General features: G+C 45.2%; 1 protein-coding gene across 1 annotated transcript; it reads left to right on the top strand.

Moving 5' to 3' along the window:
- The first annotated feature begins 177 nt into the window (after positions 1-177).
- On the top strand, positions 178-14,335 carry LOC102790257 (uncharacterized). Its single transcript, XM_087847060.1, has 11 exons — positions 178-527; positions 2,201-2,321; positions 2,928-3,035; positions 3,137-3,173; positions 3,289-5,093; positions 5,184-5,214; positions 8,028-9,796; positions 9,883-9,931; positions 10,023-11,821; positions 12,024-12,060; positions 12,177-14,335. The coding sequence occupies exons 1-11, from the start codon at positions 433-435 to the stop codon at positions 13,709-13,711; spliced, it is 7,386 nt and encodes a 2,461-aa protein (XP_087703186.1). The 5' UTR covers positions 178-432; the 3' UTR covers positions 13,712-14,335.
- The last annotated feature ends 1,089 nt before the right edge of the window (positions 14,336-15,424 follow it).

The following is a 15,424-nucleotide window of genomic DNA, read 5'->3' as shown; positions in this document are numbered from 1 at the left end:
TAAACCTCGTTTATTTGTATATCCCAATAAAACAAACCTTATTTTTATTTAATTCCTGCGCGCATTTTCAGGCTACATCAGAATAGGGAGTAAGTCATCTTGACAATAATACTCTTTGGTCATGGTATTCTGCCCTCTGCTGGTGAATATTATTATTGCAGCACTTAGTTCCTGGTTGATGGGATAACACGCTTTTGGCGACTTTGGCTCAGCACGCAGCATCAACTTTTGAAAGCATGGAATTAGTAGGTTCTTAGTCTGGTAAAGAGGCAATAAGCGAGAATAACAGTGAAAGTCAACTGTGTCGGTTGCAGGTTTTGCCCAAGGCATGACTCTGTAGACTGTCCTACAGGTTTGCTCACAGTAGGCTTGCCAGCTTGCAACCGCCAGCTAAGCTAGCTAACTTGCTTGCTAGCTTCATTGCAATCCAAAATGACTGACTGCTGCGCCGCAGCGAACTGTGATTACCAGCAGCGGGGATCCGAACAGACCACTCCACTTTTTAGCTTTCCATTGGATCCGGAGCGGTAAGACTTATGCTTATTTCATTGAGATGCAGCTAGAGAAACGAGCCGCTGAGCATGCAGAATAAATGTGTTGGCTACAGGCTGTTAGCATTGGCGTTAGCCTAACATCATGTTGGCTAATAGTGACACAACTCGGTGGAAAATGGCGCAGACTTAACGTTACTCCTGAAAGAAAAGTCCGTGTGAAATAAGACTCCGGTCACTCGTTCAGCCTCAGAAACGGACACCGACGTGAAAAACGGCCTTTTGGGGATTTCCTTTAAGTTCAGTCATTTCACACACGCTGAGAAGCCTTAGTTAAAAACTTTTTTTTGTGCTCTATTTAAATCACCATCAGTGCACAGCACTTACCATCCCAGCGGTGCGGCAATGTGAGAATGACTCGCGTTAGCTTAGCACAATTAAAACACCTGTAATTAATAATGCTTTTGGTGATGTTTTGGTTGTTGCTCAAAGCTGCGCAGTTCTATAGTAATTTTCCATCGCAGCTCATTGTGTAGCGTATAAATATTACAATATTTAAGCAGCGTCCATGTGATCGCACTGTGAATTAATAGTTATCTCGTCCGTCCTTTTAGCTTTTTGTTGTCGTGAATCATAACCGGCTCTGTTGACCGACTTACAAATAAATTCGGGAATTAATAAGGACTGTGACTGAGTGACAGATGCACGCTAGCTGACTGAATCAAGGTACAGTGTCTGTGGACAGGAAGTCCTCCATGCCAGAGGAAATACTGCCTACTAGATCATGAGGTCTAAGACATATTTAAAGGAGTTTGCCTCCAGCTTTGGCTTAAGTGTAAATAAGCGTCCATCTGATGTTAAAAGAGCTAATAATGCTCTACTAAATCAATTTAGTAGAGATGAATAATAATAAGGCTGTGTCAGAGGGAAACGAGCTCATGTGAATCAGCCAAAGCTACAGTCACGGCAGTCATTCACACTTAATTCATTTAATTTGTTCCAGTAGTGCCACCAGTGAGGCGAAGTGCAATTATGCACTCTGTGGAAATAAAGAATAAAACTGCATTGGCTGTAAGTTTCAGTGTCCATAAAAACACAAGCAGCTCAGTCATAGTTCTGCTTCACAGTGAACAGCAAAGTGAAAGTAAACAGGGGCTGCTTCAGCCAGGTGATCTGAGCTGTGCCACATCTCCCAACGTGGACTCCAGTTTATTTGTGATCACCTAGCAGCTAGGTGAGCCTGAGCATAGCACGGTAACAGCGCCCAAACACTACACTCCAAATGCTCTTCAGCAGCTGCTGTTCCTGCGTTAAGTAATTCATTAATCTATGCGACGTGTGTGCGCGCCACTGCTTCCAGAAATGGCTTCAGTTAAACCACAATGCATAAAATCATGAACCTCATTGTGCCCCTTAAGAGAGCTTTCCAAATATGTGTGAGAGAGAGAGAGAGGGACGAGTTTGGGCGCTGTGACAAACTGTTCATTATGCTCACTGTGACTGAAGTTCATCAGGGGAGTTGGGTGGGTGGCGGCCGTGTTTGGATACAGCGCATAATTAAGTACATCTTAAGACATTTCAATGCTTTGAGAACCCAAATGATGTTTGGGGTTTTTTTGTTTATGTTCGGTGTTTCGCTGGTGTCCGTTTTACTCTGTATTTGTTTGTGCCTCCAACAACTGACACCTTTGTCCTCTTGTGTTTTGCAGCTGCAACCAATGGTTGGAGAACTGTCGTCGTCCCGATTTGGCTTCAGAACCTCCTGAACAGCTGCATAAGCTTTACAGACTTTGTGCAAAGCACTTTGAGCCGTCTATGATCTCTCACCAGGTGAGAAGCGGGTCTGCAGCTCATTGCTCTCAGTTAAGATCAACTAACTAAACAAAAGGCTGTTTTGCAGTAACACCTACTCGACTCGGTTTTCAGACTTTTCCATTAGGCGGTAGAACCGGGTACCGGGTACTGTTTTAGTACCTACACAGCCGAGGTTTTTGTGCCACCGACAGAATCCAGGGGGATTGTAAGGATGTAGCACGCAAATGATGTCACAGGGCTTTCAGCCCCACCCACACTGAGGTGACGCTCAGTGTGGGGCGAGTAGGTGCTAGTAGAGAATTCCAGTTCATTAGGTACACGTGGGAAGCCTGATATCACACAACGGGAGATTAAAAATGCCCATGTTTGTGCAGCTTATTGATGTCAAACACAAGTGCTTTTTTGCAAGCACATCTGTGCAATCAGCATCATGCAACTTAATAAAACTATAAAAGATTCTGCACAGTTTTATCAACACCACTCAAACTATAAGTGCAAAAATCTGCTTTGTTTACAAATGTCAGATCATATATAATCTCCTGTATTGACATTTTGATATTAGAGAAATGCATCAGTGTGTCTGCTTCATATTTTTGTTTGTGTGCATGTTTGTTCATCCAGAGTTCATCCAGTTGTGCGTTAAAGGAAGATGCTGTTCCAACAGTATTTGACGTCGCAAGGCCTGCGAACAATCAGTCGACCTACAGCAGGAAGCGAGCCAGAGATCCTGTAAGTGTCTGTCCAGGTCTTTGAAATGCTCTTGTTGGAATGTTTTTTAAATCAAACATTAACATCCTAAAAATGTTTAATTATCCATTTCACCAAACTAGTCAGAAGAGGATGATACTGCTGTGAAAAAGACAAAAGGTACAGTAACTGCTTCGATTCCTTTTTTACATTTCCTCAAGGTTTCGTGTATTTTCGCGAATGTGCTCGTGTTGTAAACACTGACTGACTGAATTAGTGTCTTCTCATGTTTAAGAAAACACAGCCGCAGAAGTAACGGAGGAGACGAAAGAAGAGAGCGGATGCGGAGAGAACAGCGCAGAAAGTGAACTGCAAAAAGAAAACCAAACCCAAGAGGATGCAGCCACCTCCAAAGCAAAAGAGACTCTGAAAGTCTACTTTAAGGAAATCCTGGCACTGACGGGATTCAGCATCAACGGTGCAAACATCAATGCCGACGAGCCGATCGGAGGCGCGAGGGGTCAGCGGGCGCTCAGTCAGGTCTGTCTGGAAAAGATCGACAAGAAAGAGATCCTGCAGTTCAGCGAAGGTCTGATGCGAGAGGAGATCCAGAACAGCCTCCGACTGGCACGGTTCTTCTCCATTCTGCTTCAGGATGTGACCAAGATCGAAGGAAAGGAGCAGATCCCGGTGTTCATCAGGTCCGTCACAGTAGCTGGGTTTCCACAAAAGCACCTCGTCGGGTTCTTGCCGTGCGACATGGACGGCGAGAATCTGTTTTACATGCTCCTGTCTGAGCTGCGAAACAAGTGGGGGCTCAGGATGGAGCACTGCAGAGGACTCACTTATCTCGTTACAGGTAGCATGTGTCAGAAAATGCGAGATCTCACTTGCCGAATTCTGCAGGAGTTTCCGCAAGTCGTGCTGTCGCCAAGCGACCCGTACGCTTTCAACATATGGATCATTCGCTGCATGCCCGTGCCCTCCATCCAGACGGTTGCAGACACTGTAGAGGAAGTGGCCTCGTTACTCAGGAGAACGCCAGAGCTGTGCAAGCGACTGGAGGGAAAGATCCAGATGACATACGGGCACGTAAAAGGGGAAGTGGACAGGATCAAGGCAGCTATTAGTGGGAACTGGGAATACGGCACTGACGCCTTCCAGACCATGCTAGATATTCTTGAGCCATTCCTGAACTGCATCAACGAGATCATTTCAAAGGTAGATGAAGACACTGCTGAGCAGATGGCCAAGCTCAAGCCCATTTTGAAGAATTTCAATTTCATTATGACGCTCGTTGTTCTGAAGAACACCCTCTGCTGTGTGAGCATACTCAACTCAAGTCTCAGGGGAATAATTAGCATCAGCAGTACTTTGCAGTACACAATTTCCAATGCCTTAAAGTTGGTAAGCAAATACCAACAAGAGCTTGCAATATTCCACAGGAAATGGTTTTCAGACGCAGTCGGTCGGGCGAAGAAGCTGGGAGTGGAGGTCACCAAACCGGAGATGGCTCAAGGGGACGCCACCGAGACGCCGCTGGAAGACTTTTACAGAGAAACTCTGAGCCGGCCCATCTTGCAGTACCTCGTCGCCGAGGTGAAGAGAGTGTTCAGCACAGAGATGGTGAGGATTCTCAGATGGCTGTCGTTGGTGCCGTCTTACATGGCCGACCATAATTTCAGCATCCGCAGGGATAAAGTAGCAGACGCCAACTTGAACAACCTCGCGCGGCCCGACACGTTCTACGAAGAGCTCGGCTGCTGGGAAGTGAAGTGGAGGCACGCGAGCAAGCGCAGGATTCTTCCGACCACGGTCTTTGCTACCCTCAAGATTCCAGATATCGGATTTTACCCGAACGTGCAGAGCTTGCTGAGGGTGTTGGGAACTGTTCCCTGCGTAAACGCGGAGGCAGACGTGTACGGTCAATACCACATGGTGCTGGAGCGCTGCCACTCGTACCTGAGAGCCACGCCGGATGATCAACGACAGTGCAGCATGGCGTACGTCTACGTTAACCAGGACGTGCACTTCAGTGTTGAACAAATGGTGGATTCGTATGTCCAGAAGCACCCAGACATCCTACAGATGCTGAAAATGGTGAGTTGATAATTCATGTCTGACTTTAATCAGTGGTGATCGTTTATTTATCCTGACGTGACGTCACATTGGTGCCTGTTTGTGTTACAGGATGATGATACAAAAGAGAAGCCTGCACAAGGTGAGAAAAAGCAAATCATGAAATAATTTTCTGCTTGTTGTTCACACATTATTTATGAGCCATTGAATATAGTTAAATGCAGCTGTATATAGGAAAAGTGCTCATTGTGCACAATGTAAGTAAGTGATCCTGTAACAGAAGTCAACTAAACAGAACTTTATTCACAACAAAATGCAGTCAGCATGGTTGGCCTCTGCACTTGAACCAGCTCCATGCTCGGCCTCCTCCAAGAAACTACTGCAACGTACAGTCACTGACTCAACAGTGTAAGCCAAATATGCACACCATCATTTAGAGAAGCGGTCCCTAACCACCGGGTCACGGACCGGTACCGGGCTGCGAGAGTTGTGGCTCAGGTGTGAAATTTATGGTTTTCAGGGTTTTTCTCTCTCTTCAAATATTTTTATTGTGAAGCACAAATAACAATCACAAATTGTCCCATAGACTGACATTGCTTCCTTTTTAATTCAATTCAATTTTATTTATATAGCGCCAAATCACAACAAATGTCGCCTCAAGGCGCTTCATAGATACAGAGAAAAACCCAACAATCATATGACCCCCTATGAGCAAGCACTTTGGCGACAGTGGGAAGGAAAAACTCCCTTTTAACAGGAAGAAACCTCCGGCAGAACCAGGCTCAGGGAGGGGCGGGGCCATCTGCTGTGATTGGTTGGGGTGAGAGAAGGAAGACAGGATAAAAGACATGCTGTGGAAGAGAGACAGAGGTTAATAACAGATATGATTCAATGCAGAGAGGTCTGTTAATACATAGAGAGCGAGAAAGGTGACTGGAAAGGAAAAACTCAATGCATCATGGGAATCCCCCGGCAGCCTACATCTATTGCAGCATAACTAAGGGAGGATTCAGGGTCACCTGGTCCAGCCCTAACTATATGCTTTAGCAAAAAGGAAAGTTTGAAGCCTAATCTTAAAAGTAGAGATAGTGTCTGTCTCCTGAATCCAAACTGGAAGCTGGTTCCACAGAAGAGGGGCCTGAAAACTGAAGGCTCTGCCTCCCATTCTACTTTTAAATACTCTAGGAACAACAAGTACAGTTTTACAGTTTTGGCATCAAAAAAAAGGGGAAAAACAAAGCGAACAACAACAAAAACAGGAAAAAACAAAACGTACCAAAAAGGGCGGTCAAAAAGGTTTTCAGGGTTTTTATCATTCACTCAGTTTCCCTGGGTCTTTCCCCTTGGTGTAGTTGTCTTATTTTGAAAGAAATATTTATGCGTTACCATAGCATCCAGAGAGCATTAAGGGGCAGAGAGGAGGATGTTACTCTCAGTGTTGTTGGCGCATTTCAGGAGGACGCTGCTAATAAAGTTACACGATTACACACTGAATTCGCATTTATTATTATATTTACAAAATACCAGCGTTTTTGTCTTGTTGTATCATTTTATTTTGTTGTATTTATCCGCGACACCTTAAAGGCCGGTCCGTGAAAATATTGACCGACATTAAACTGGTCCGTAGCACAAAGAAAGGTTGCTGGTTTAGAGTTAGAGCTGGGCGATAGAACAATAACGATATGTATTGCGAAATAACTTTTTCTCGATAGAAAAGTTAAACTATTGCGATAGGCCTCATCTCTCTTGTCCTCTTTAAAAAAAAAAAAAAGAACAGCCAATCCAAATTAACTAGCGCAGAGCCGAACCCTGATATATATTGTTATTGCCTGAAATGAAAAAAACATATCGTGATATGAAAAAATCCTATATCGCCCAGGTCTATTTAGAGTATAGAGTAATCTCATTATGTAATAAAACAAATTAACCACATTAAATCAACTGTTTGCTATATAACTTTGACTCCAAATAGGCCTGTTCGATATGATGATATGTATCTGATGACGATATAAAAACATCGTTTCATTTCACGCTATCGTTTGTTTCACGGTGTCACAAAATAAACTATTTATGGCAATATTTTATGGTTTTGATGGTCACTGCAGCAGCTATATTAATTTCTTAAAGTTCTCTCTTCCTCTTATATTTAATATAACCACACTACAGACGGACAAGCGACTGTTTCTACGTGTTGTTGTTAGCAACAATGACCGTAAACCCAGCGTGTGGCTCTGCCGTCCGCTTGTTTATTTTCCACATAAACCTTTCACAATAAAGCTGAAGATCCTGTTGAGTCTTTTCAAAATAAACTAAAATGATGACAAACAGAAGGACCAGTCAAAACAAACCAGGACCTTATTCCTAAACGAGGGGCTGCCTCTGTAGCACAGACATGGGTTGGTTATGAAAAGTCTGACACGGACCAGAAAACTGTACTCTGCAAATTATGCAGGAAACCGGCCCCCACCTCAGACTCAAACACAGCAAACCTCTTCTACCACCTACACAGGAATCACGTGAAAGAGTGTGGAGAGAGTTTATGGACGAGAAGCAAAAAAAGAGCCGTCAGGTGCTCCAAATAACCTCAGACTCAAACGTTAGAGCACGCTTTTCCCCGCAGCACGCCGTGTAATAAATACTCACAAAGAAAACGGCTGTTAAAACTATGCTTTTTCAGACATAAGTTGTATGCTCGACTCCAGGTACATGACGCCCAGCTGAAAACACTTCATGCAAGTCGAGTGTAAAAAAAAAAATTTTTAAATTTTTGTGATTATTTGTCGTCGTTGGGACGATAAATGTCTTATATCAGGATATAAAAAATTAGGTCATATCGCACAACTCCAAACTAACTCAATGAGGTTGAAGTGTAAAACTTTACTCCGATTACATTCATTCATATTTCAAATTCAAATTTTCCAAATCAAATCAGAAACATTGTCCCTGTCGTTTCAGTGACTTCCTTTGGAAACCACGCAGAGAAGGACACCGAGGAAGAACTGCAGCTCATAAACCTGGAGATGGATCCAGACAGGCTCGTGGAGATGAAATGTGCAGAAACCGACAGAGAAGCTCTGAAGTCTGCACTACAGGCTTCAGTGACCTCTGCATACAGCAGCCAAAGCAGGCTCCACGGTGACGCCTGTCCTCCTCAGGATGGAGAAGTCGAGTACGTGACCAAGTCTGAAATGAAAGAAGTTCTCAGTGTGTGCGAGAACGTTGTCAGGGAGGGAATCATCATGGAGGTGGGGAGCTCGTTCTTTTCCTTGTTTATTGACCGCGTCGTGAAGCTGGGCGAGAGAGACTATCTGCCGCTCTTTCTGCGGTTTGTGGACAGTTTCGATGTCATGCGCTTAGAGCTGATGGGATTCCTCGAGGCGGATCTGGAATGCGATGTCATGGTACAGCGTCTCATGGGACTAGTTACCGTGGAGTGGCATCTCGATTTGAAAAATTGCAGAGGTCAAGCGTACCTGGGCTCTGGCGATGTTTCCTACAAGCTGAAAGCCTTTGCTTGCAAAGTGCAAGAGAAGTATCCTCTGGCTATAAGCACACACTGCTCCTGCTATTCTTTCAACACGTGGTGGTCAAAATCCATCCCAGTGCCTGCTGTTAAAAGAGCCCTGGATACATTCGAAGAGGTGTTGATGTTTTTTGGCAGTAGCGTCGCTCTAGAAAAGCAGCTCGACCACGTGATAGACTTTGGTCTCAGAGAGAGCTACGAAAAAGTCCAGGAGTTGCAGGGCAAGTTTTGTTCCTGTTGGCAAGAGAAGCACGACTCTTACGAGGTGTTTGTGCAGATGCTGGAGCCTCTGGTCGAATGTCTGGAGAAAGTCAAAAACAACCCGCAGAGATGGAAAGCGTCTGTTTCGGAACTAGCCGGAGCACTTCTCCACAAGGTCATGGAGTTTGATTTCATCATCGCCATGGTGGTGCTGAAGAACGCGTCGTCTTTTACCAGAGAGCTGAGTGCTGGTATCCAGAAGGACCAGTTCACTGCTGCATCCCAGCTTTGTCAGATCAGCGGTATTGTGGCCACTCTGAACCGAGTGAAAACAAACATGAAGGTGTTTCACCAGAACTGGTTCGACGAGGCCTGTGCGATGGCGCAGAGTCTGAGAGTGCAGATTGAAGTGCCTGAGAACTCTTTGCCACGGGACAGCATGATAAAGCCGGTCGGTTATTATAAAGATGGCCTAAGCGTGCCGCTGGTCGACAACCTGATCAATACTGTGAAGGATCATTTCTCAGAAGACCACAAAGAAGCTCTGAACTTCCTGTCCCTGGTCCCGTGCTCGGTCACAGTGAGTTACGTGTTTGAGAGCTTGAAATCAAAGCCGCCCCTCTACAGCAGCGATCTGCCCGACGCCGACAACTTCTTCACCGAGCTGTGCTGTTGGAGAGTGACGTGGAAGACCAAAGTGGCGTCCGTGACCATCCCGAGCTCCATATTTCACACGTTACGCCTGCCGCTCATGCAGTACTTTGGGAACATCAATGCACTGCTGAGGATTATGTCGGTGCTGCCCAGCACAGCGCTGGAGGACTGCGGCGTTGTAATGCGCCACAAGAAGTTCCAAGAGTACCTGAGGGATACGAATCCCAAAGATAGGTCGCCGTGCTTGGCTCTGCTGCAGGTGGGCACGGACTTCAGCAGAGACTTGGACCGCATGGTGACCCAGTGTTTGAAGGTTACGCCACAAGCCTTGGAGGGTATCTGTCTGGTATGTGCTTCTGTTTTTTTAATACTTTGTTTTATTTTGGGTTTCTTTAATGAACAGTGGAATAACATACCTCGGTATTCTTACAGGATAAGGAATCCAAGAGCTTCAACAAGAACACTGAAAATAATATGGAAGGTACGGTTGCTATGAGACATTATGGGGTTTATTTGCCGTGTTTCTAATACTTGTCAAAGTCACTGTGTTGTTGTTTTTTCTCGTTTATTAGTTGAATACATAAAGGTGGAGGCTGAGGAGCTCCAAATCCCCCAATCTCCAGACAAGATGGAGGAGCCCGAGCTGAAACTGGCAGATGAGAATGGGAGCAAAGGTGATAATCGTCAGAGTCTGGCAACACTTTTCCGGCTGGCTGCACTACTCGGGAAAAAGAATAGCACTATTTGTGAGCTCTCAGAAGAAGACCAAGAACTTTTTATCCAGGAACTAAGGATGTGTCACTGGTTTGGATGCGAGGGAAAAAACACATCTTCTATAGGCAGTGACGAAATGGTGAAGCTCCTCATGAATGGAATCAGAGACGTCATACTGAAAGAAATACAGGAATCTCCTTTCTTCTCGCTCATCACAGACAAGGCTGTTAAAATTGGTGACAAGACCCATCTACCTGTTTTTGTGAGGTACGTCGGAGAGTCGGCTCCAAAAGTCGAGTTCCTGGGCTTTCTGCCGTTTGACGAAAACTGCCATGTTGATAGACAAGCGAACAACCTCGCAAAGATTCTCACCGAAGACTGGAGCTTGCCTATGTCGCAGTGCCGGGGGCAGGCGTTCATGCAGCTGGGCCCAGGTTATCAAAGCTTGAAGAAAATGTCTTTGGAATTCCTCAGGAGCTACCCGCTTTGTGTCGTGACGCCCAGTGAGTCTTGTGGCCTTGCCCATTGGCTGGCGAGAAGTGTGCCTTGCTCATCGGTTGCAAAAATGCTGGATGTTACAGAAGACCTGCTGCTGTTCTTTGACGAGTCTCCTAGTTTGGAGAGACAGTTGGCGCAGGCTATCGACGGGCTTCTAAATATGCCGAGGGAGGCCCTGGAGGAAATTCCAGAAACCTGTTGCTCGAGGTGGAAAAAGAGGGAGGACTTCTTTGACATACTCGCTGACACATTAGAGGGTGTTCTTAGCTGCCTAGACGCTGTGAGCTCTACTGCCACAGGTGCCAAATCAATGCATGCGCAAGTTTTGTCTACTGCTCTGCGAAATATGGATTACATCGTCACCCTTGTAATACTGAAGAACGCGTGCGCTCCTCTTCGTAACTGTAGCACTGTTTTTCGCTGTGGAAACCCTGCTGATATCCTCTGTGAAGCGGAAAAAATCCCCTCCGTCATAGAGTTCCTCAACAAAATGTTAGAAAATGTTAGCGCTATGCACGCCACTTGGTTTGAGCAAGCATTCCAGCTGGCGACCAGGGTCGCTCCGGAGCAAGTGTGCTTCTCAGAGGAAGCAAACAGCTATGAATCACCAGAAATATATTACAGAGAAAATCTCAGCATCCCACTTCTGCAAAGTCTAATTGATGAAATGAAGTACAGCTTCTCAGACAGCCACCTAAAGGCTCTGTCAGTCCTGTCGTTGCTGCCTTCTTGCAATCCACAGCCCGTACTGTCCGAGTCCACATACAAGCCTTTCAGCCTCTACCTTACAGATCTACCCGAGCCCGAAGTTGCCGAACAAGAGCTCAACACCTGGGCAGCCGTGTGGAGGGAGAACTACCAAGATGTTGCTCTTCCAACATCCATCGCTGAAACACTAGTCCACCCCGAGTCCAAGAGCCATCCAACTGTTACCTTACTGCTTAGGCTAGTAGCTGTCCTGCCTAGTGTCAGTATGGAGTGTGATCTGATGAAGACTACCCTGAATTCGATGAGGGATCTGTTGAGAAACACTGTATGCAAAGGAAGCAAAACAGATCATGTGATGCTCCTCTCTCACTGCACAACACTAACGAGGCTGCCAGAGGTCATTGAGAAGTGCGTGGAGGTTGATCCAGAGAGCAGCCCATGCCTGTCCCAGGTAATTTTAATACCCTCTTCATTTTGATTAACTAGCCCTGCCATTAATTCATCCCACCAAGTGTTCAAGTCAAGAGTCTTTGCCAGTTTGAGCTATAAAATAGCAGCTTTTTCCAAACGACTAATGCAGCCATAACTCATAATGTGGATAATTTCATTGCTAAAACTGCAAACAACTCACATAGTTGCACATTTATTTTCAGGTAATGGAATTTCTGCAAAAACACAGACTGGACAGCGGTAAGTGCTTTATTGGCAACAAAGTATCGGTAGAGTAGTTCTAACAGACACCAAGAGTAGCAATTTGTGTGTGTGTGTTAATTAATATTTGAATACATTTGTTATCTTTTAAATAGCCGCCATTGAAAGAAAACCAGCAGCCCCAACAGAGTCAGATGGCTCCAGTGTAGCAGAGAAAGCCAAAGACGGTGAGGTGAAATCCGCCGAGGATGACGTGATACTGGAGATGGTTCCAGGACCGAGGACAGCCGTGTCCTTCTACGAACCCCAGCTACGTGAAGAAATCCTCAAGGAACTCTGGGACTCTCAGTTCTTCACAGTTATAACTGAGCAAGCAGTTGCAATTGACGGAGAGCTCTATGTCCCGTTGTGCATCAGGTACTTGAACAAAGAGGACATCCAGTGTGAGGAAACGCTGGCCTTTATCCCCTTTAGCGAAGACCCAGCCGCCCTTGCGAACGCTATCGAAAACGCCCTGTCGGAGAAGTGGGGGCTCAACATGGAGTACTGTAGAGGTCAGGCCTCGCTGAGTGTCGGTGAAGTGGGAGCTCAGATGAGGGCTGTGAGTTTAGCGATAGCTAAGAAATACCCGCATGCCATTAGAACTGTCAGCTCTGCTTTGTCTCTCAACGTGTGGCTCGCTAGGTCTTGTCCCGCCGAAGAGGCAGCCGATGGAGCGGTTCTCATCGGTAAGCTGTTGCATTGGCTCACAGAAGACGCGAAACGCCAGAACAGGCTGGAAGACGTGATCATTCAAGTGTTCCAGCGCGATGAGGGAAAGGGCAACGAGTTGAGGGACAGGCTCATGAAGAACTGGGAGAAGAGTCACGACATGCACGAGGTGTTTGTAGATATCCTAGAAGCAATCATGCTGTGCTTGAATGAGCTGAAAGTGGAGGGCAGTACTTCAAACCAGCAACAAGCATCTCAGTTCTTTGACACAATCAGAAACTTTGAGTTCATTCTGTCGACGGTGGTGCAGAAGAACGTCTTGGCTGTTACAAAAAAGCTAAGCCAGTCGCTTCAGGGCAAACCCTTAGATATGTTGCTCGCCGTGAACAACTTGCCTGATGTCAAAGCATCCCTCAGTAAACTGAAGAGTGATCTTGACAGCCATCACAAAGTGTGGTTTGAGGAAGCTGTTGCCCTGGCGTCTAGACTCCACGTTACGATGCTGCATTCAGCGCTCCTCGAGCCGTTGAGCGAGTTTTACAAAGAATCTTTAAGCATGAAAATTGTAGAGCATTCGATAGCAGAAATCGATGACCTCTTCGCAGAAAAGGTGTTGGATACCTTAAGGTGTCTGGAGATTGTGCCTTACGCAATGTCCAAAGTAGAAACCAGCATTCTTAGTGGTCTTGTGTTCCGCCTGTACAAGGAGGACCTGCCAGACCAGGCCTCCCTTCACTCTGAGATGAAGTCATGGAAGGAGAAATGGCTGGATCCTCTGGCAGGCTATCTTCCGACTACTGTGCTCGACACACTCAAGACGTCACACATTAGAAGTTTCAGCAACATTGAAACTCTCCTCCGACTTCAGGTCATCTTACCGTTTTCAAGGAGGGAGAGCAACTTCAGGCAGGGAAGGAGGAGTTTACAGGAGTTTTGTGAACAGGAAAAGAGATCCCTCGCTCAGCTGCATCCTCTGTAACGGCTAGCAGTGAGAGTCAGTGCGATGTCACCCCCTACCATACTGAAGAGCTCGACACAGGTGGAGGTCCCAAGATCTGAACTCAATATTGCTGTGTACATTTATCGATCTGAATTCTTTGAGATTCCCTTTGGTTATAATCATGCAATGTCCTATCTTATGCTTTTTTTGGTTTGTTTTTATTCTGTAGTTTGTACAGCTGTACTGCCAAGTGGGACCAGTGTCTTGGCAAAAAAAAATCAAGAAAACAAATGATGCTCCACTGACAGTTATCAATGCTTGTGTGCCTTGATGCAAAACTAATAATTCACCCCACCGAATCATAACACGGATGTTTAAAGGCGTCCCATTGGCATTCAAAAATACTTGGTTTTTTTTGGGTTTGTTTGTTTTTCATTACCAGAAATGACCACACTGACTTTTGTGTCACTGTTATCGGTTGATTCTAATGATTAAATTGCACCCTTGCGTTTTACTGGGCACAAATAGAAATGGTTAGCTCCATCATATCTGTTTCCTGTCTCTTTGCAGGAATGAATTTGCTGTAAACTTATCTTTGAAAGAATGTTTCCTTAATAGGAAAACCTTCATATATATTTGTCAAAAAAGTAATAAAATGCTCCAAAAAGATGCTTTGGGTCTTGGACTTGTGGTTTCCTGTAGAACTGCTTTAAGCCTGTTGCCATATCAGTGTGTTAACACAAGATGGCGCAATGGGGCCATCGGAAATACTTGACCGTGGTATGAAGTGACTGATGAATGCTGGGATGTGTGGGGTTGGTTATAATAATAACGATGCGTTCTTCCTGAAGAATGCTACTTGATGATACATCCATGATTGCTAAATGCTGGTCACACTGTTGACTTGCATGACTCACTCACTGATCAACAAGGATGTGGGTTTAAAGGGAGGTTTGTTATTAAGGTCATACAACCACTAAGTTATCTGTGGACAGCAGGTAAATGTGTGTTACACAATTTCTGTTTGTCCTCCAGCGATGAGTAAAGGCGCTGCAACGCTCGGCATGTAAGAGACTGCCGGCTACTTTTCGCTAGTGATGCAAATCGGCACTCTTTGCCTGCATTGTTACAACTACGCTTTGGTTAATGTGTAATGTTTTCAGAATAGATGCATTGTGTAGGTCTGCTGCAGGGCATTGTCTGACTTTCTTGTCAATTATTTGCTATTAATTCCAACATGAAGAAGCAAAAATTTCCAAAAAATACAAACCCTGCTGCGCTGAAATTGGAGAAACAAGGTTATGTAGCTGTTAGCATTTAAGGCTTTGTTTGAGCAGTAGGTTAATACTTTCTGTCTGGCTGTTGGAACAATGGCGATATTGTTGTGCCACATTATAAACTAAATTTAAAGTGGCGTTGCACAATATTTTAATTTCCTCTGGGTTAATCCAAGTCTTCCTGGGAACTTATTTACTGACAGAATCTATACTGACAAACAGCTTATTTCAGATCTGATCAGATTTTCAGTTTGTTTTGATTTGACTAAATGACTTCTGTGTCTGATTGTTTCTGTGACAAAGTGGCTACATTATTGAAACACGTTTGCTGACATGAAAAGCTTCTATCATCTAACATTTTTTTAAATAGTCACGTATTCTTCCTATGAGCAGGAACAGCACGTCTCCCTGACAATGGTCCAATTGTCGGTGCCCAGCTCGGGCCTCTGCTGTGGGCCACCAGCCACAGGGTTTG

The sequence above is a fragment of the Neolamprologus brichardi genome, chromosome 10 (genome assembly GCF_056152115.1).
Source record: "Neolamprologus brichardi isolate AB-2024 chromosome 10, ASM5615211v1, whole genome shotgun sequence".
In the NCBI taxonomy this organism is placed as follows: domain Eukaryota; kingdom Metazoa; phylum Chordata; class Actinopteri; order Cichliformes; family Cichlidae; genus Neolamprologus; species Neolamprologus brichardi.
This window is presented reverse-complemented; position numbering and strand designations above follow the sequence as displayed.

Excerpts from the sequence above, each read along its gene's own strand:
- LOC102790257 (XM_087847060.1), top strand. The coding sequence starts at position 433 with ATGACTGACTGCTGCGCCGCAGCGAACTGTGATTACCAGCAGCGGGGA. Across the intron at positions 5,215-8,027 it reads AAAAGAGAAGCCTGCACAAG|TGACTTCCTTTGGAAACCAC; the intron begins GTGAGAAAAAGC and ends CTGTCGTTTCAG. Across the intron at positions 9,797-9,882 it reads CCTTGGAGGGTATCTGTCTG|GATAAGGAATCCAAGAGCTT; the intron begins GTATGTGCTTCT and ends GTATTCTTACAG.